At 37.5% G+C, this 20,589-nt stretch overlaps 2 protein-coding genes across 6 annotated transcripts in view; one reads left to right on the forward strand and one right to left on the reverse strand.

Moving 5' to 3' along the window:
- LOC112509942 (tRNA ligase 1) overlaps positions 1-15,240 on the forward strand; it is a 23,670-nt gene extending 8,430 nt beyond the window's left edge. For 3 of the 5 annotated variants that reach the window (XM_025115162.1, XM_025115165.1, XM_025115166.1), the window contains 19 exons: positions 1,159-1,284; positions 1,880-1,944; positions 2,056-2,220; positions 2,658-2,818; positions 2,971-3,002; positions 3,995-4,170; positions 5,109-5,188; positions 5,298-5,363; positions 5,449-5,729; positions 6,107-6,214; positions 7,210-7,307; positions 8,069-8,129; positions 8,851-8,927; positions 9,024-9,095; positions 9,171-9,247; positions 11,189-11,269; positions 11,879-11,981; positions 13,043-13,201; positions 14,080-14,624. In XM_025115162.1, the coding sequence (XP_024970930.1) occupies positions 1,159-1,284; positions 1,880-1,944; positions 2,056-2,220; positions 2,658-2,818; positions 2,971-3,002; positions 3,995-4,170; positions 5,109-5,188; positions 5,298-5,363; positions 5,449-5,729; positions 6,107-6,214; positions 7,210-7,307; positions 8,069-8,129; positions 8,851-8,927; positions 9,024-9,095; positions 9,171-9,247; positions 11,189-11,269; positions 11,879-11,981; positions 13,043-13,201; positions 14,080-14,472 (2,381 nt within the window). In that variant the 3' untranslated portion in view covers positions 14,473-14,624. Of the gene's footprint in view, positions 1-1,158; positions 1,285-1,879; positions 1,945-2,055; positions 2,221-2,657; positions 2,819-2,970; positions 3,003-3,994; positions 4,171-5,108; positions 5,189-5,297; positions 5,364-5,448; positions 5,730-6,106; positions 6,215-7,209; positions 7,308-8,068; positions 8,130-8,850; positions 8,928-9,023; positions 9,096-9,170; positions 9,248-11,188; positions 11,270-11,878; positions 11,982-13,042; positions 13,202-14,079 lie in introns of all 5 variants that reach the window. The other 2 variants (XM_025115164.1, XM_025115163.1) reach the window with 2 other exon arrangements.
- A 1,244-nt stretch (positions 15,241-16,484) lies between these two features.
- On the reverse strand, positions 16,485-20,330 carry LOC112510258 (adenylate kinase isoenzyme 6 homolog). Its single transcript, XM_025115600.1, has 3 exons — positions 20,111-20,330; positions 17,705-17,850; positions 16,485-16,871 (listed from the first exon to the last, which is right to left on the reverse strand). Exons 1-3 carry the CDS (start codon positions 20,291-20,293, stop codon positions 16,685-16,687), a joined length of 516 nt encoding a protein of 171 aa, XP_024971368.1. The 5' UTR covers positions 20,294-20,330; the 3' UTR covers positions 16,485-16,684.
- Between the last annotated feature and the right edge of the window lie 259 nt (positions 20,331-20,589).

A 20,589-nucleotide genomic window follows, 5' to 3' on the forward strand; every position in this document is an offset into this window, starting at 1 on the left:
ATCACTAAGATACCATTTTAAATATTATTATATTGCACACGTACCTTATCTATTAAGGTATGCAATTTATMACATGTATACACATACATAACATAACATATGCATGCATCCTTTTACGTTCATCATGTCTTTGCATATATATCATCCATGTATATTATTTTATCATGCATACCATTAGATATTCAAATATTAATAACGTATAATTTTACCTTAACCCAGATTGTCTGAAACCGGTTATAACAGCAACTTTGTCGGGTCCTTCCTTTATATGGGCTACAACTCACTATTGTTCTTGGTTCTGAGTAGAGAATGGGTGGCTGTGGCTCTGGCTTTGAGATATTGTAAGAAATGCAGAATGTCATCTCAACTCGCTGACATTCCTGACATAATGAGAAATAGATGGAGAGGTGACGCTCAAATAGTTGACTTGCCTACTAACTGTATGTGTGCTCATGAATCTCCTGGGTTTCCTGTATTTCAGTATTAACTTTCCAGTTTGTATCATGTGAGACCTTACTTGTTTGCACCCAAGTAGCTCACACACGTTCTGATGGAAGGTCAAGGCCCCTTAACATGATCTTGAGACCTCTATTTCTAGAAATATGGGGGCTTTATATCATATCAGGACAGTGGCACGTCAGACAAGAGTCCCAGGTATGGTAACAGGGTGTCTCTAGGACTTGCAGGTCAGGCAGTTTGTTTGTTACGCAGAAATTTGTTCGCAGTTGCCAAAAGTAGTATCTCACGGAGGCAAGCTTATTGCTGCTGTTAGTTATGAATAAGAGGGGCTATAATCAGGCTTGATCGCTGTAGGCAACGGCTGGGTTATTAGGGCTCTAACACCATGTATCAGATATTAGGGTTAAAATGTAATGTATATTCATGGGCCTTAGGCCATGAAATAGAAAAGAGGTGGGATACACAGAACTATTCTGTCTAAGATAATATGTATGGAAAAACACAATGGTAATAGTACTAAAATGAACATGCAACTAAATTTCAGTCTAATAAGATTCGCAGTGTGGTTATAAATTCTGTTGAGTGCCTGTTTATTTTTTGTTTTGAGTTCCCTTTTGCTCTATTTTCACCTCAAATCTAACTATATGGCTAAAATACGCTCTGTACAGGACATGCTAAAATGAATTTGAATGATTACAGGATCAAAAGACCACATAAAGGTGCAGGGTGAGATTTTGGAGGGCCTTGTTGCACGTCTTGTAAGCCATGAGAGCTCAAAACAGATGGAGCTGGTACTGAAAGCATATCCTTCACCAATAGGAGAAGGTATGTTAGCCACCTTTTTATTTGATATATATTTTGTTTGGCATACAATAGCATTTATCTATCTTCAGTTTCTCTAATTTCAAATAGTACAACCACCTTTTCATAAGCCTTTGTACATATACGAGTATACGACATGTCTGTCTGTGTACGAGAATTGCAGCTTGTGCAATTAAATAAGTTTTGTTTGTTGCAATTTATCAGAAACTTGAACTTTGCATAAGAATTAACTCTACTTTTGTCTTTAGAGGATGTGTGGAGCTTCCCCTTATCTTTAATTGATATTGTGGAATGCAGTATGGAAAGAGTCATCTTCCAAGCATTCCATGTTGGTGTTTATTATGTTATATCTATAGCTACTTAATTGGAATGTAACATATTGCATTATGAGCTTGAAAAGTCTCTATATGGCATGTATTAATCCGTAATTGCTTTCATGTCCTTTTTCTTTCAAGATAATGAACAAAATTACAGATTTTGTCTTCATTTCTGAAAATTTCCCTAATCTACTAAAGATCCTTCTTCTGGTTTTCACCTTCTTTGCTCATGCAATTTAGTATACCATTTATAAATTTTCTTTCTTTTCCTTACGTGGCAGTTCATCAAGATTTGGGACCAGGACTGCGGGAAATATGTGCCGCAAATAGATCGGATGAGAAACAAGTAATATTTAGTTTGTTTGTAATACTGAGTTAGACTAGCAGTGTTTAAGAGACTTCTGATATCTTGATACTGAGCTACAAGTAATGTACATGTCTCATGATACCAATGCAGCAAATAAAGGCACTTCTTCAGAATGTTGGTACCTCTTTCTGTCCTGATTACGTTGACTGGTTTGGAATTGAAGCTGCTGATGTACATCCAAGAAATGCTGATCGATCAGTTGTTTCCAAATTCTTACAAGCAAATCCTTGTGACAATTCTACCATCAAGTTAAAGGTAGGACCGGTTCTTTTCCGTAGATTGTTGAACTTTGGGACAAATAGAGCACAAAGAATATTTAAATTGGTTGCTTAACAAGTTGGTTGATTTCCAGTTGGTGCATTTGGTATCTTCTTGTTACTTTCTTACACTGGCTTTTGATGTTCATTCGACTCTAATGACAGTTTACTCGAGTATTTGATAATCAATGGAACCTTTTTGTTTTACTTGTCTATCGATGCTTTAGTATATACCTACCTGATTACTGTTTCACCGTGCTTATTTGAGGTTATGTTTCATATTTAATTCGTTATCATTCTTGTGTTGTGTGTTTATTTGTGTTACGTTATTCATTGTTAACTATTTTAGCATAGAAGAGTCTTGTGATGATCTTCATCTTGTTTTGGCAAGTTAAGCGATGTAGGTTGTTTAAGTACATATGATATTTCACCCAGGAAATGGTTCGCTTGATGAGAGAAAAGCGTTTTCCGGCTGCTTTCAAGTGCTACCATAACTTCCACAAAATCAATACAATATCTGGTGACAATCTTCATTATAAGATGGTGATCCATGTACACAGTGATTCAGGCTTTCGGCGATACCAGAAAGAGATGAGGTCTGACTTTTTACTCTTGAATCTTCTTAGATAGTCATTTCACATTTTTTTTACGTTTTGTGTCTTGCTACACAGAACGATTTGTATTGTCTACATTACACATATTGTGTATTTACATGCATTACTGACTTGAAGAACTTGACATCTCTCAGGTACAAACCAGACCTGTGGCCACTGTATCGAGGTAAATGCTCATGCTACTAATTTAAGACAATTCACTCAATATAAGTCCCCAAATCCAAATAAATATAAGAAAAAAAGAAAAATTAGAAGGGGGTTGAACTTCTTGTTCTTGAATGAAAAAAATGGAGATGTAACTTTACTATCGTTACATCCAAGTAGCAAATGCAGCAGATGACTATTATGAAGATTTGTAGGGTGGCAACATGCAATTCGTAAGTCAAGTGAATGTTATGTTTTGACCCTGGCATCTCCACTTATTTTGCTGGTTTGTGTTTTTTTTCCTTCTTTCCAAGATAAGATGATTACCATGAAGGAAAAAATAACTACAATGAGTGAAAAATTCACATATCAAGTGAAAGATCAGAAAGAACCAAAAAGGGAAGCCAAGAAATAAATGATCCATTATAGAAGTGGTTGTATCCTTTCAAAGTCATAGATGGGTACACCCCTTTAAGGCTCCCATAGGCAAGGACCATAGTGAAGCCAAAAAATGAATCTTTCCCTACAGAGGTACTTCTTAAATTTCCATAAGCAAAATAATTTTCTTCTCTCTTTTTATCGTTATGGTTATTATTATTATGGTTACAGTAATGGGAAATTAGCTAAGGACACACCCAAACTAGCAACCACCTTTCATGGAGCTTGAATCCCCCAACTCAACTTTACCTGTGTTGGGTGGTGCCACTAGGCTAAAGGCAGAAGCTGTTATTAAGGGATCATCATAGTAACTTACACATGCAGTACTCTTTTAATTTGTTCCAAAATTCTTTTGGAGGTTATATCTAAAACACACCACATTGTAGTTATTATCGTCATAAAAAATGACTTCTTCGAAACGTGAGTGATAAATGTAACATTCAGATTAAGAAAATAGTCAGGCGACTCCAAGCAAATATGTCAAGCCTTTCTAGTTTTGGTGCATGGTGTTGAAACTTGAGAGATGTTCAATTTGATGGATGCCATGACTTATACATGCGTACCTTCTGCTTTCAGGTTTTTTTGTTGATATTAACTTGTTCAAGGCTAGTAAAGAGAAAGCTGAGGAGATTGCTAGAATTAGTGCTGATATTGGAAAAAATGACAAAGATAGTGACGACCCATCTAGACAAAGTGGTTTAGCAGATGAAGATGCAAATCTAATGATCAAGCTTAAATTTCTTACATATAAGGTATGTTCATTGTAAACCAAATTCAATATTCGTATTTTGTTTATTTTTCTTTGGATGTTTAGAAGCTCTCATAAGGAATTATAATAACAACCAACAATTCCAACTTCTCCTGTGCACTTCTTTTGTTATCAGCAAAAGTTTTGTAATTGTGAGATAAACTTCTATAAATGCACTTGAACAAAGTAAGATATACTTGAAAATAATGACTCAGGGAATTTCAATTACTTGGGCAGTGGGGATGATATTCGTAATCTGAGTTCATAAGACCATCCATCTAAGTGAAAGGGTTACATTGTCTCCCAGACTCCCACTGCCTCAATATAAGAGATCTATTTTACAACCTACCAAAAAAAGACCGACGACAGTCCAAAACTATGTCGAGTTCCAAAGGCAGTTCAATAAGATGAGGATAAATGAACATAAAAAAGTTAATCAATGTGAGCTGAACTTGCGGAGTAGTTTGAACCCATCCTGAGAGCTCTAGTCTCAGTCTTCGAGCTGGCCACGGGGCAACAGCCTCCGATGCCCACACCGTAAATTATTTTTGTAATCAAAATTGACTATTTACGCATGTGATTTGGACATAAAGGCCATAGGAGCAAGAGAAATATAAGCAATCACAGAGATAGTTATCACTGATATAAGCGAAGAACGAGACATTTGTTACAAGAAACTATTGGCGTCTCCAGATGATAGGGGCCTAACAAAATGTTCTGATATTCTTAGTAACCTATCTTTCACTTAAATGCAAGTTACATTTCAAGCATTTCTGTCTGCATGCTTTTCAAGCATGATACCATTCAATCAATGATAAGTTACATGTTTACTGACATCTGCTCATTTGCTTTTCGACATGCTCATATTTCTTCCCAGTATGTCCTACGTCTCTTGGTCAAATCACTTTCATGTTCTTCTGATGTGATTCTCTTATGGCACAGCTGCGAACATTTTTAATTCGGAATGGCTTATCCGTTCTTTTCAAAGAAGGTCCAGCTGCCTACAGGACCTACTACCTCAGGTAACATATGTCTATGTTGTTATTTTCAAAGTTTTGAGGGAGTTTTTTCATAAAGAACTTCCATTGAATAATTTACAGTCCTCTCAAAATTGAAAATTGCATGCTGTAGGCAAATGAAAATATGGAATACATCGCCAGGAAAGCAGAGACAACTCAGTAAGATGTTGGATGAGTGGTAATGACAGATTCAATCTTTGTTTTATATGCTTACTATTTTTTGCTTTTCCATCGAGTATGAGGTAGAAAATATATGTTTTCAGGGCAGTGTACATAAAAAGGAAATGCGGACACAGACAGCTTTCATCGTCGGTGTACTTGAGTGAAGCTGAGCCTTTCCTTGAACAATATGCAAAACGCAGTCCAGAGAATCAAGCCTTGATAGGATGTGCTGGGGACCTAGTGAGAACTGAAGATTTCTTGGCCATTGTTGAGGGAGGTAGAGATGAGGAAGGTGACCTTGAGACCGAGAAGGATCTAACGCCATCTAGCCCGAGTCCTGATGCTGTTCAGAAAAAGGAAGGTCTTATAGTATTCTTTCCAGGTACCCAGGTTCATATCCTGATTGGTGTTCCAATGTTTATTTTGTAAATCTCTTTCAGGTTTAACTATCCTAACTTCCTTTGGACTCGAAATAAGCTTTTGAAGCTTGATATCTTGGCTTCGGACACGCATGTCGAGAAAAGTGGAGTTGTGAAGGAGAAACTAATAATGGATAGCCCTCTCCCTATTCCATCTGATTGTTTCTGCATATTTCTGGTCATAAAACTAAAGAAGTCTTATAGTGCCTTATTTATTAATTAAATCAATTTCTTTGGTTTCCTTTGCTAGGTGAAATGTGTCCGGAAGTATCAGTTTCTTATTTGTATATGCATGTATTTTCATTAGTCTGGACATTTAAGCTTTAGATATTCTTTTCAGGAATACCTGGTTGTGCTAAATCTGCCCTCTGTAAGGAAATATTAAGTGCTTCAGGAGGTCTTGAGGATGATCGTCCAATCCATAGTCTAATGGGTGATCTTATAAAAGGTATCTGGCCCTTGCAAGTAACTTGTGTAGATGATGTATTGACTGTTTTTTGTTGTGGAAACTAAGGGCCTGTGTGAGATGTGTTCTTATGTTTGAACTTCATTTTTAATCTTTTATCACCGCTACTTGTTCTATTTTGCTGTGTTATAACGATATCCTTGAAAATTACCGGTGTCACAAAAACTTTTTGCAGTAGCGGAAAAATCTTTCGACATGTGGTATTAAGCACGTTAATGTCTGAAGCTTAGAGGCCGAAGACGGTTTAGGAATACAAGTAGCAACTGAATATAATTTTGACGCAGCTGAAATCACCATTCTAAAATGTCAAGAGCGCATTTTAGCTTTCACCGAAGTATGCTTTTTAGCTTTATCCTTCTAATTGTCTCAGTTATATGTACAAGGCCTAATATGACTATTACTACCTGACCTTCTTTACTAATATAGGTCGGTTCTTAAATATTGTGGGTCATATTATCTGGCCATATCTGTGCATCTGCTTTTTTGGTGGTAGAAATTTAGTTGAAGCTGGGAGTGACTGAATTTACAATAGGTATTGTTTGACCTCGGGTCATCAAAAAGATGTGATCACATGTTTAAGGAAGGAATAAATGGTAAAAGAAGATAAAAATCAATAATGTCTAACGTCTACGCAAGAAATAAGAAGATAAACTAGAAGAGGGAAAACAGAGGAAAAAAGTAACTATTATGGTGGTATACTTCAATTCTTGATGAAGAGACGTTCATAGATCATCTGAATCCCTCATTTCATATATGGAAACACTTGTAGAAAGAATGGTTTCAGATATTGTGTAGGTGTGAGCTCTTGCATTCATAGTGGTATACAATATGCATACACTATATGCTCATGTAAAGAAAAGAAATCTTTTGTGCACTAGCAAAGGCAGGAGCTGATAAATTATCTCCCTCTTCTATGTAGTAATGTATTGAAATCGCAACAAGGCTATTTGGTTCATCATTTTTTAAAATCTCAACAGGGAGATATTGGCAAAAGATTGCGGATGAACGACGGAGGAAACCTTATTCTATTGTGCTTGCTGACAAGAATGCACCCAACGAAGAAGTATGGAGGCAGGTAACTTTTTCTCTCTCCTTTCCTTTTTCTTTGAAGCAGCCTCTTATGCAAAAAACACACCATTTTTTTTAATAAATAGAGGACAGTAGGCCTCAGTGACCGGTTAGCTAAATGTAGATAGTTAGGGTTCATCTTTCTATCTAACTTTTACATAGTTTCCTAAGATAGTTTACTGATGGTATTATATAATCAAGTACATTTCTTCTAAATGAATTACAGAAATCTTGAATACCATCTGTACTTGACCCATATCCTTAATGAGAGTACGCGCTGATCTCTCCCAGCGTAGAGGTATGGGTGTAATTCATATGTGTGAGGCCTTGGGTTCGGGCCTTGATGGTGCAAGGCTATGCTGGAGCATATGTTTTCTCTGAGAAGGAGATGGATGCGGATTGTGTTATACCTCGAGTATTACAGTCAATAAGTCAATTGGAGTAGGTTATGGTACAAGTGTTTACTGTTGGGTACAAGTAGGTGAAGCAGGGTAGTGGGTCAGTTACTTGGTATAAATAAGAGGGTTTTGGAGGGGAAGGGGGGTATCGATTATTCTATTGAGTTTGAGATTGGCGAAAGCCTTTGGGAGACCTTCAGCTTCTGGAATTGCTGGAACCCTTTCTTCAATCCTTTGATTCAGTTCTAATTCCATATTGAAGTCATCGTTGTGTACCAATTTCCTCGTTAATTGCTTGGGTTGTGTCAGATTGTTGTCTACCTTCTTGATAAATTACCTTGTAAGTTGTGATTCTTTTCTGCTTTTGCAGATTGAGGACATGTGTCGTAGTACTAAAGCATCTGCAGTGCCAATTGTGCCGGATTCTGAAGGTTCTTTTATCTTCACATTGCAGCTAATTATATTTATTTTTTCAGAAATATATTGAGAATTTCATTGATTATTATAAAGTAGTAATATGTCCATACTCTGGAGCAAGTTCATGCCATTGGTCAAACTATGGCACATGTTATCGTAGAGAAATGAATAAGGCACCTAGTTTTCAAAAACTGGCCCTTTTCTAAGTGAACGTTAAATGTAAACCGAGTTATGACTTGTGGTTGCGGATACGTGAACAATCAAATATCAACATCATGCAGTTTCTTTAGCAAATATAGAAATTGCTAGATCTAAAGCTTGACTTCTTTTTTCTACTATTGCCAAGAATAAGTTCTGCTTGTTATCATGGTGTTCTATGTTTTCTTATCTATCTATGTTCTTTTACTATTATTCCCTCCATCAAATAAAATGCAACACTTGAGTCTTTGGTTAATTATAAATATCTAAAATGCTCTTTTAAGACAAAATTGAAAAAGCTGGTGGCCAAACTCAATATCACCAATATCTTGTAACGGTTGTTAAAGGTCCAATAGGAAATTTGGATTGGAATTATTACTGAAAAAGAAAATGTGATTTGTTTGGACAACCTAGAATGTAAATGTGTGCACCTTTTTTGGGGGCAGAGAAGTACTCTTCTTTCGATTTAAGTAAGAAAGGTAACATCTGTTTGCTTAAACTATCGAGCATATTAACTTTGTGTGGTTGTACATGCAGGAACCGAGACAAATCCATTCTCTCTTGATGCGTTAGCTGTTTTCATTTATCGTGTACTTAACCGAGTCAATCACCCTGTACGTTTATTTTTTTTCCCATATGTGCAATTGTATTTCTTCCACTTATTCTTGGCATCTAAATGCTTACTTTATCATTTGCTGTTAAATCTGAAGGGAAATCTTGATAAATCGTCTCCAAATGCTGGATACGTGTTGCTAATGTTCTATCACCTATATGATGGAAAGGTATGATGGCTCCAGGCACTATGCTTTACTTTCTTGCAAGACCCATTGCTTTAAATGTCCCTTTTGATGTTTCAGAGTCGTAGAGAGTTTGAAAGTGAACTTATAGAGCGTTTTGGCTCTCTTGTGAAGATGCCTCTTCTGAAATCTGAAAGGTACTGGCGTTTACTTTCTATATATGTTGTGTGGCTCCTGCCTCCCTTCATCTCTTTTTGCTGATTGATTAAAATCTTGGTAACCTGTCGTTTTGCATTATGTCTTGCACCCACTTAAATCCAAGCCCATCTATACATGATATTCGAGAATAGTTCAGAAGGGGTAGTTTGGGTACTTAGAAAATATTTAGTATAAATAGGAAAGATGTAGGGGGTGAGAGGCATGCAGAAACTTAGTGTGTGGTCTATGGGAGGGTGCTAGCCTCTTGAACGCTAAGAGTTTACCTTGTCTGATTCGTCTGTTTTCATCTTCATTATTTGTTCCTTACTGATTTGGATTCCAGTTCATAATACATTACTAATGGTGCACATGTGTTTGTGGTATGATTGGTTAGACTTGTGCAAGTGTGGAAGAGCATAATTTTTTTTTAATACTTGATATGCACTTCAGGATCTTTTCAGTTTAGATCATATGTTATAGGAGCACTTTGAGCTCAAATAGCTACACTTCAACTTCCGTTAACATTGTCATCTAAGAAAATTTCATGAGACTATGGCTTCAGGCTACTAATGTATTTGTAATTGCTAGTTTTTAATTTTTTTGCAATCATATGGTAACGCTTCATAACAGTTTCCGTTACGAGCTGCATAAACCAAAACCAAACCAAAACCAAACCAAACGAACCAAGTAAATCCCACACATAGTAGGTCTGGGGATGGTAAGATGTACACATATCTTACCTCTAACCCAACGAGTATCTGTGAAGACCTTCGTCTTGCGAATTTTTTTGAGGTTTTATGAAGAACTTGTATTAAAAAAGATTTTGCGAAAATTTTGGAGTGATCCTGCAAGTAAAACTAAAGTATGTAAGAAATGACGCTTTGAATAGTTAAATGAAGAGCTTGAAACGAACTTAGGGAAGGAACAAAGGCTTGGAAAAGTATAACAAGTAGGCACAGTAAACAGCATGAAAAAAGATGAAAACAAGTAAGGACATTTAAACCATAAGCAGAAGTATGAGACAACTAAACCACCTAAAAAATGGGAGCCCCCCACCTATCCTAGGACTAAGATACCTAGTTATCAGCTTCTAACCCTCCCTCGTCCTACCCTCTACCAACCCCCCACACGGACTGCAGTCCTTCAAGTCCTTATATAAAATTTGATACCCTAGTCTTGCATCTCCCAAAACTTCTATTTGAGGCCATGTCTTCAGAAATGTCTAAAGTCACTGTCTAGTCTTAGCTGCTCATCCCACGTCCCTCCTTGTCATGCCCCTCTTCCTCGCCCCGTTGACCGTTACTCTCTCGACCCTCCTCACTGGTGGCGACATATGTCTTACAAACATGCTCAAGCCATCACAGTCTTCTTTCAATTTATCCGTGATAGGGACTACTCCCAACTTTGCTCGGAAGACCTTATTTGTTACGAGCTCCATGTGTACTGTAAATTAGAAAGACTGGTAATACCAGGTTCTGTTTCAAGATATGCCAATTGGGTACCATGAGCATGATGGTACTTAATGCTATGATATACATATATTTGTTAAGTGGTTATATGTTAAACTAAATTACAATTAAATGTCAAGAGATGGCTTGATTATATTTCAGTAATCCACCAGAAAGATCTAGCCTTCTGATCGGGGTGGATGTGTCAAGTAATATCAAATATGTTTAGCTACTAGAGTAGCTGGGGCCATTGTTTTTTCCCTTGACAACTGAATGTCCGATGAACTATTCTTATGATGTGTCAAAGCAAGATTCATGATTTGAAAATTGCTATGTAGTTGGTACCTGTTGCTTCTTAATTCTACTCTTACTTTTATTTGTTAAATGCAATTTGCTGAAGTATAATTGTATCTGGAAGTTGATTGAACTAGAGATTTCAATGCTGGTGCACTAACGTTGACCTATTTTTTTTAACTTTTTTGGCATGTAAAGGAGTCCCGTGCCTGATAAAGTGAAGACAGTATTGGAAGAGGGAATAAATCTATATTGGCTCCATTCTAAAAGGCATGGGAGGTTAGTGTTTGTCTATCAAATACTTAAATTGTACTGCTTTTTTTGTGGTAATTTAGGGCCGTTAGCCAAATGCTTACCCGGTAAGCGCTTACTGGTTAGAGTTAACACTCTTTAACTTATTTTACCAGGTAAGATTGTAGTCCATCAAAACGATATTGTATGCCAATTTTCCAGGTAAGCGCTTATCGGGTAAGAGTCGTCACCCTCACTTACCGGGTTAGACTCTCATCCTTATCATCACTTACCGTAGGCGTCAACACTCTTAACTTATTTTACTGGGTACGATTGTAGTCCATCAAAACGGTATTGTATGCCAATTTGCCCCCGTAAGTGCTTACTGGTAAGAGTCGTCACCCTTGTTTAGCGGTTAGACTCTCCATCTCTATCATCGCTGTAAGATTCTCGCCCCTTGCCATGTCCATCCGGTAAGGTAAATGACCTGGTAACCGCTTGCTGGGTAGCGTTTTCTAAACGCTAGAGGGAGTAGATTCAGTATAAAATGAGGGCACGATGCACTAATGAAGTTCCTGTACTGAAGAAAGTGTAAACGAGCAAATCTTTCGTTGTTATACATGGCACTTCTAACGTCGTTCTTGTTTCTGATGTCAGATTAGACTCCACCAAGGGGACTTACGTACGGGAGTGGGTTACATGGGAGAAGCAATTGCGTGAGACTTTATTTGGAAATGCTGAGTATTTGACATCTATTCAGGTAACATGCAGTGTCTTTTCTGTCCTCATTTAATTCCATCTTAGAGCTCGTCTATTTTCGTGAAATGCACTCCAGTGACAAACTAGGGGTTGGAATTATTGTCAAACTAGATAACAAATTAGGTTTTCTCTTGTTTAAATGCTGCCTGTTAGGGGAACCGAGATTTCACAATTGCCTAAGGAAATAACAAAAAATTTCTTAGTTTTGGCATCGACATAGTTGTCTACCAGATAAGCAGTTGTTTACCGGATAAGCAGAAGCAGTTTCACTAAACATGGACAAAGTAGTGATCTTTTTTCTTTTTGAAGTATATAATCTTTATGTACGACAAATATAACAAATAAACTCGGATACCCCCCTCACCTTTGGTGAGGTTTGAACCCCTGACCTCCTAGGAGGCGAGAGACTTAGATACCACTAGGCCAAAGGCCTCACAATATTAATATAGATCTGTTGGTTGGTTCCTTGTTCTTACATAGAAGAAACCCATGTTTTAGCCCAGTCTACATATAATTTTAAGAAATATAAAGAACACCAAAATTATAAGCTAAAAAACAACAAATTTGACAACTATGGATTCGAACCTAGGTCCTTTGTACATAGGCAAGGGCATTTACCATCTTAGCGATTAAAATCTTTTGCTAACATTTCAGTTTCAAAAACTATATGGTGGCACCTTTTAGAAACTTAATTTTTTCCCCTTGACGACGAAACCATGAAGTGGTGGCCCGTGCCATCGTATCATTCCATGTGGGTCCGCCCCTAAGAGTGAAAGATTGACTTTGTCCCTAACAATCTCCATGTGGGTCCGCCCCTAACACCAATTTCCCATTCTATCAATAGTGTCCTCATTGAATCCGGTACTGTTTCCTACAGAAAAAGCATATTAAATGTTAACCAGCATCTGTCTTGTAGATATTAAAACGAAATAAACCATCAGAAACGAGTCCTTGTGGTCCATTCATCTGTTCTGATGGCAAATTTAGAACTCTTAAGTCCATTATTCCCTATTCCTCTTTTTAAGATGTTATTGAGTTCGTCAATGCTACTCTGTTTTGTAGGTTCCTTTTGAATTTGCTGTTAATCAAGTGTTGGAACAGCTAAAAAGAATTACGAAGGGAGAATACACGACACCCACGTCTGAGAAGAGGAAGTTTGGAACTATAGTTTTTGCTGCCATTGATGTTCCGGTTGCAGATATTCTTAATCTTCTTTCAAATGTGAGTAGAATATCTACTTTGTTTTCTATACATGCGTATGATCATTTGGGAAGCAACCCTCGAATAACGTTCCTACTTAAACCAAGTGGTCGTTTACCAACACAAACAGGGTAAGCGCTAACCGGGTAAGAGTTTGGTCTGGGTTAACACTAATCACTAACCGAGTAAGGATCTGATTGTTAGCAGCTTAATGAGACACAACTTATTCAGTCAGGTATACATGACTTTTTGGTAGTGGCTTCATGATATAGAAATTGGCTTATTCAGTAAGCTTCTAGGGGGAAGCCTTATGCAAAACACCAAGTTTTTTCCAAACTTGCCTCTCCCAATTAGAAAACAAGCTTCTTCCATCTATGAAAAATCCCTCCCAAACATAAACCTTCCCATCTATATAGACACATTAATTCACACAGACAACTTTCCAACCAACCAAGGGGTTGTTTGGTTGATTTTTCATCAAGTCCTGTATGGATAAAGTTGTTAATGTGGATTAGTTTATCTATATTAAATAGATGACATAATTCAAACCCTGGCAGTTCTTATAACTTTGAGTCTCTTTCTCTATAATTCAAACCCTGGCAGTCTTATAACTTCTCCCTCATGGCTCACGCTTTAAACCCTTCTCCCTTCTGGCTCTATCGAAGTACTGTTGGTTGTTGCACCGGAGTACTTGCTACATATTTGAGTTGTGTATAACTGTCCGTGTGTGTGTGTGTCTATGTATATATTATGTTTTTTTTATAAGATCCGCCTCACATTCCTGATGCCCACGCCTCACTCGTATACCCTGGGACCCTTTGCGCCCAAGTGCTCCTTGAGCCTTTAACAACTTTGCGTTGGATAGATCTAATTTCTTCTTCTTTTTCTTGTTTGAATAGATATCCAAGAACGAGCCAAAGGTTAAAGCGTTCTTGGAAGACACCAACATGGCTAACAACCTCAAGACGGCTCACATCACTCTTGCTCACAAAAGAAGCCATGGTGTAACCGCTGTGGCCAATTACGGTCCATTCGTGAACCAAACGGTCCCTGTAGACGTGGCTGCGCTATTCCTCTCAGATAAACTAGCTGCACTAGAAACCCACCCAGGCTCCGTCGATGGTCAAAAGATAAGTTCTAAAAACCAGTGGCCACATCTCACATTATGGACCGCCGAAGGCATTCCACCCAAGGAAGCCAACACGTTGCCCGACCTGCTTTTGCAAGGGAAAGCTAACCGAATCGAAATCAAGCCGCCGTTCAGGATCAGTGGCGTTTTGCAGTTCCATTGAGGTTTTCGTTATCATCAATTTTGTTTTATGGTACTTTGCATCTTTGGGAGAATGAAAACTATAATTTTGTAGGGGTAATATGGTCAGATTTTACCACAAGAGACTATGCAAGAAAGCACAGCATCAAATAATGTACAGAATGAGTTTGAGAATTGAGGTACACCTTCACTTATAATTTTCTGTAGGATTAGTACAAGTTATCTTCATGTATCTGTCTTGTTGCTTACTTATATCTGGTTTTTCAATGTTTAGCGTATCTGTTTTTCTCCCTTTCTCACGCTTTTCACTAGCTGGGGTGTAAGATCCCACGTATCGGTTGGGGAGGGGAACAAAGATGTCATATAAAGGACTGATATACCTCATCTATCATGCACGTTTTAAAACCGTGAGTCTAAGTATGGGCAAATCGGAAAATATCTGGTATAGTTGGTATGGGATGTCACATGGGGGTTTTCATCGGGATGGTTATTGGTCGCTCTACTCTTTAGGGTAGAGGTCATATCTGCATACGTTTTAAGCCCCGACCCCACCTCCAAATGAGATATACTAGGCTCATTTTGTTTGGTTCAGTTCATGTTCATCTCGAGAAAGCTGAAAGTGAACGCAAACCTATTACGACTCGGTTTCATTTAACAAGTGGGTCTAGTCCACTTTTCTGACAATTTTTTTTCCTCCAAGAGATTCTTTAAAAGAAAGCATGAGTGTGTGTAAAATTGCCCTAGAAATGATTACCATGCGAGAAATAACCTTTTACTTGCTCCGTCATAAAATAAATGTCAAATATTTCTATTTTAGTGTTCACTTTAAAAAAATAAGTGCCTATTTTCTCATTCTACCCTTAATTATAGGATGGAGAATTTAATTATTTCATTTATCATTAAGGGTAAAACTGTCATTTAGTTAATTAAAAGTGTAATAGTTATATCTGAAATTGTATGTCTTTTTCATTATGAACATTTTAGATAGAAGAGATATTCTCATTAATGAGAAACCTTGATGTTGAACATTTAAGAGAGAAATAATATTTTATTAAATATATAAAATGTCTTAATCCCAACACAAAAAATTTTGTCCAAGTGGAACATTATATTCTTTAAACAATCTAATTATTTTGATAATCTGTTATAGAGATGGCAAAAAAAAAATCGAAACCAATGATGAAAACCGAAACTTTCGGGTCGGGTTCGGGACGAAAATTGGGGACATATTTGGGGATTTTGACGGAGGCGGGGACGATGATAACCGACCCGATATGTGTATATATATTAATTTTAATTTATATACATACATACACACACATATAATATCATTAAAAGAAAATACTAACATTAAACTTTAAAAAGACTTTTATCCACTTTACTTCAATACTCCAAACAAAGCTCACGAAAAAATCTAGTTTATTTGTTTAATCGTAAAATCGTGATGTTAGTTGTATTGGATTTGAATTTCTATTTACTTTTATATTGTAACCTAAGATGTTTATAATTGGTTTGATTATATTTGAGAATTTAGGGGCGTTTACCAAACGCTTACCCGGTAAGTACTTACCGGGTAGTTTTCCTCATCGGATGAACATGGCAACGGCCAAGAATCTTATCCGGTAAGAGCGATGAGGATGGAAAGTCTTACCCGGTAAGTGAGGGTGACGACTCTTACCCAGGTAAACGCTTACCAAGTAAATTGTTGTATAAGATACGTTTTGATGTACTATAATCTTACCCACTAAAATAAATTATAATGTTGATTCCTAACGCTAAGCACTTACGGGTAAGCATTTAGTTGTGAAAATTAACATATTATAACTTATTTCATATCGGTTCAGGTTCGGGTATAACCAATAGCGAACAGGAAAACCAACTGGAAAAGAGGGATTTTTACCCTTAACAGGTTCCCCAACGGGGATCGGAACGGTTACGGGAATGGTTCTAGTTATCGGTTTCAGGGACAGGGATACAATAACCGTCCTGAACCCTGCCCGTTGCCGTTCCTAAATTCTGTTGAAGATGCTCTTAAGAATACTACAATTATGATTCGTTCGTCTTCTGCTAACACTGTCGGAGTCCACGAGTGTTCGATCACAACAAACAGACCATAAAAATCTCGGTCTATTCGAATAAAACACCCTCTTAACATTGATGACAACAAAAATAGTTAAATCCACATCAGGAAATATTTGTCGAAATCGTAAACAGATTTTCTACGGTCATTCAGATCAAGCTGCCGGTCTCCAACTTCGAACCCATTCGGTTATGGTGGCTACATTCCGATTCATGTCATCGATGGAGTCGCTCTTCATCGCCACCACCGTCTCTTCTGGGTAACTATCGTTTGCTTCCTCAAGCAGAACTTGAAAGATTTCGCACTCGATATTGTTGGTAAGTTTTGCACCAGAATAACCCCTACAAGTATCAAACATTTTAAGATCCCCGAGACTTTGAGCATCTTCAACAGATTCTCTATAATATGTTTAAAACGGAGAAGCAAAAGTTAAAATCTCCGACAGTTTCTGTTCGGCATTTAATTTTGGAGAGTCTTAATTTATTTTCGCTCTTACTTTCTCCATTTTGAAGGATCTCTTGGACCAGAAAAGAATAAGTTGAAAACTTTAAAATCGCCGTTCTTTTCATTTTAGTGACCTATGAAGGAATAAAGAAGATTAGAGATACAAGTAAATACCCGCCCCCTCTTTTCACAGGTCTAGCCAATGTTAGAATCTAACACGCCCCTGCCAACGAAGGCTAGACAGTCACAAATTGTTCCAGAGTGTCGAGAGGGGGATAGATGGATGAGGAGGCCAGGCAAGTGTAGATTGACTAGATTCTCAAGTCCCCGGAGTGGTAGACCTCAACTCTGATACCACGTAAGAATATGTGGAACCCCATCAAATTACTATCCCAAAAGCCACGAGTACAGATTGCCTAGATTCAAGTCCCTAGGGTGGTAGACATTTGCTACCATGTAAGATTACGTGGAACCTCATCAAATTACCATCCAAAAGAGCCTTTGGGGGAGAGGAAATGTTCCAACATATATTAAGAAGAGTTGTTCCAAATCTAGCGGCATTGGACCCTTAACGGTTTTGAAGATAAAAAGAGGCATTTAATCTAAAAGTTCCAGGAAGAATATATGCGGTTATTATGGGAACTTCCAGGAAAGAAAAGTGAAACTACTTTTGTGGACAATGTGAATTATCAGAAACTATAAATCAAACTACATGAAGGAAGATACACACCGCTTGCTCAAACGGTCATAAAGAACTGAGTTTTCTGTTTGGAGCACCACCACACGGTCAAACCAGCGTTCTGGGAAAAAGTCGCAACCATGATGGTCCACAATGTTCCCTCCCTCTTCCATCATCTCTTCTAGTTCATCACAAACCTGCAAATAGTAGGCATCAGAAAGAGATTGTATAACATAATGATTTCAATGTATGGTATGCGAACCCTCAAATGATTAGCTATTTTAAAGCTTATTGTCTAGCAATTGATCTCAAAGTGTGAACACTCGATTCTTTGAGCCATTAATCATTTTCATTGTAGAGGTATCAAAAGGTCTGTTCAAGAATTTAAAAGAAAAAGAAATTTGGAGAGAAGAAGACCACTCCAAGAGTGTCAAAGCATTTCAACTTGTAATCTTCTCGTACAAATATGAGTATATGAGCATCGCAAATTCTAACCATCAAAGGCTATTAGGATGAGTTTGGTACACTGCCGAGGATGGGACAGGGTGGAACAAAAACTTGTTGTCCCATGTTGGCGCGAGATTGGATTGGGACGGAACTATATGGGAAAAAATGCATTTTTTTGTCCCACCAAAATAGGTGGAACAAATATTAGGGATGTCAGACAAGATTGACAAATTACTAAAGTACTCATGCTAAATTAAAATCCTATAACCTTCCAAAGTTCTTTTGCCCGTCTACCTTACTCTTGTCCATCACAGTTTCGTCCTTCATGGTTCTTGTCTATGTTACCTCATGGGATTTTTTACTCCTTTGCAACCCCCCCCCCCCACACACACACACAAAAGACAAACACCCCAGACAGTGGTATTTTGAAGATTTTATGTACAAGCTTGAAACATTTTGCAAAGTAAAGAATCAATTTATTCTATTGAATGAAGACTCAACAACCAACATATGGAAGTTTGGAGGCTTTTATGAGGGTGCATACAAGTCCAGATGTAAAGCTTTTTGCAAGTCCATCAGAAAGGGAGAGGGCGGTATCCCATAACAATGTAAGTCATGCAAGCATCGGACAGTTTAGCTCTTCGTGAGGCAAAAACATTTCCACAGGGAGGAAAGCTCCTAGAACGTAAACCAGGCCAAACTGCAAACCCATGTCCCCGTTGATTCATTTCATATACTAATCCCAAATTCCCAATTCCTCCCGATTGTTTCATTTCATATACTAATCCCAAATCCTCTCAATTGGTTCATTTCATATACTAATCCAAATTCCTCTAAGATTCAAGTAGACTGCAGTCTGCAGCTATCCAGTTTAAAGTGAAACTAAATCAATAACGCTCCTCATGGTATATACAAACTACATTAACTTGATCCCAAGTATAGTCCTTGTTCCTTATTCATGTTTGCTAACACATTTGCACAAGTCAGTGATCTTCACAGAAACAAGTGTTACTCTTTGAGGTAAAGGTCAGGTTTGTGTATATCTCAACCCACAAGACCCTACTTTCGAGTGGTATTTACTGTGTCATTTTGGTTTAGTTTAGTTTGGTTTATGGACTTGATCCAAGTACTGAACCATCTATATAAAAAGTAATACAACCCTATCTCCCTCTTATGTATTTTTCTTTCCATGGTCGATTGACAGTTTGCCACCTTTGACCAAACTACTCCATAGGTTCATAAAAAGTACCCTCCACATGGATCAGGAAAATATAGGGTTTCTTACAAGCAGGCATGGCCAAGTTGATGACAATTCAAACCTAAGGGGTTGTTGGTTGGTTTTTCATTAAGCCCTTTGTGGATAAAGTTGTCTGTGTGGATTAATCTATCTGTAAAAATTGGAATGGTTTTTGTTTAGGAGGGTTTATTCGTAGATGGAAGAGTGTGTTTTTTAATTGGGTGTGACAGGTTTGGAAAAACCTTGCCTTTCTGCTTAAAACTCCCCAAGAATCTTAGTGAATAAGCCTCTTTCTATATTATTACACCACTACCAAATAGTCATGTATAGCTAACCGAATAAGCTGTGAGTCTCATTAAGCACATTAAGCTGCTAACACATAGGCAGGTCCCAAGCCCTACCCTAGACAAAACCCTATTCTTTACAATCACCTCAAAGTGTAATTCTATTCAAACATCATCCCAATCTCAGGATGAACATATTGACTCATTTATATAACCATCAATGCTTGTCAACAAACGCCCACAAATCAAAATAACAATAACTTTAGAAATCAACCACCTCATCAATAAATCAAACAACAGTCTCATAAAACCTTCCTCAAATCTCACACATACTCCCTAGTACTACGAAATCACAATCATCAAATCATGAACACCGGACCATCATATGATAAAATTCAACAAACTATATTTACAGTAAATACGAAATTGGCAAATATATCAACTGATTATAACTATATATTTTATTAAGAGAGAGTAAACAGATGTTACGAGATCTTCATTGATGACGTAGCATTCGAGTTGATCGTCCCAACCGTCGTGCAACTTTTTATCCCTAACAAGGTCTCCTATGTTGATATGACGAAGAGTAGTTGCCTCCGCCACCGCGGCCGACGTCGTCGTCTTCCCGGTCCCCGGTGTACCGGTGACTAGAATGTTCGGCTTACTCCTCATCGCCGCCGGCTCACCTGCAACACAATTTCAAATGGCGGTGTTTGTGGGCTGTAGCCTTTTGGGTTTTTGGAAGAACAAATTTTCACTTAGTCCTCTTATTTATGGATAAAGTTCAAACACCCCCTCGTACTTTCACAAGTTTGATAATTCTGTCTTACAAAGATGTTTTGTATGAATATTTTTATTCGCGAAGTAGTGATATTTTGTAAACATGTTTAATTTCTTATATTATAATTTTTAGTAAATATATTTGATCAAATTTACAATGTCTAAATGATAAAATATTAAAATTAAAA

The sequence above is a fragment of the Cynara cardunculus genome (genome assembly GCF_001531365.2).
Source record: "Cynara cardunculus var. scolymus isolate 2C chromosome LG 3, CcrdV1, whole genome shotgun sequence".
Lineage (NCBI taxonomy): Eukaryota > Viridiplantae > Streptophyta > Magnoliopsida > Asterales > Asteraceae > Cynara > Cynara cardunculus.

What these genes read in the sequence shown, in the direction of transcription:
- LOC112510258 (XM_025115600.1), bottom strand. Translation starts at nt 20,293, where the DNA reads ATGAGGAGTAAGCCGAACATTCTAGTCACCGGTACACCGGGGACCGGG. An exon ending in ACGTCATCAATGAAGATCTC is followed by an intron (nt 17,851 to 20,110) that starts GTAACATCTGTT and finishes TACTATTTGCAG; the next exon opens with GTTTGTGATGAACTAGAAGA. An exon ending in TATGACCGTTTGAGCAAGCG is followed by an intron (nt 16,872 to 17,704) that starts GTGTGTATCTTC and finishes TGATACTTGTAG; the next exon opens with GGGTTATTCTGGTGCAAAAC.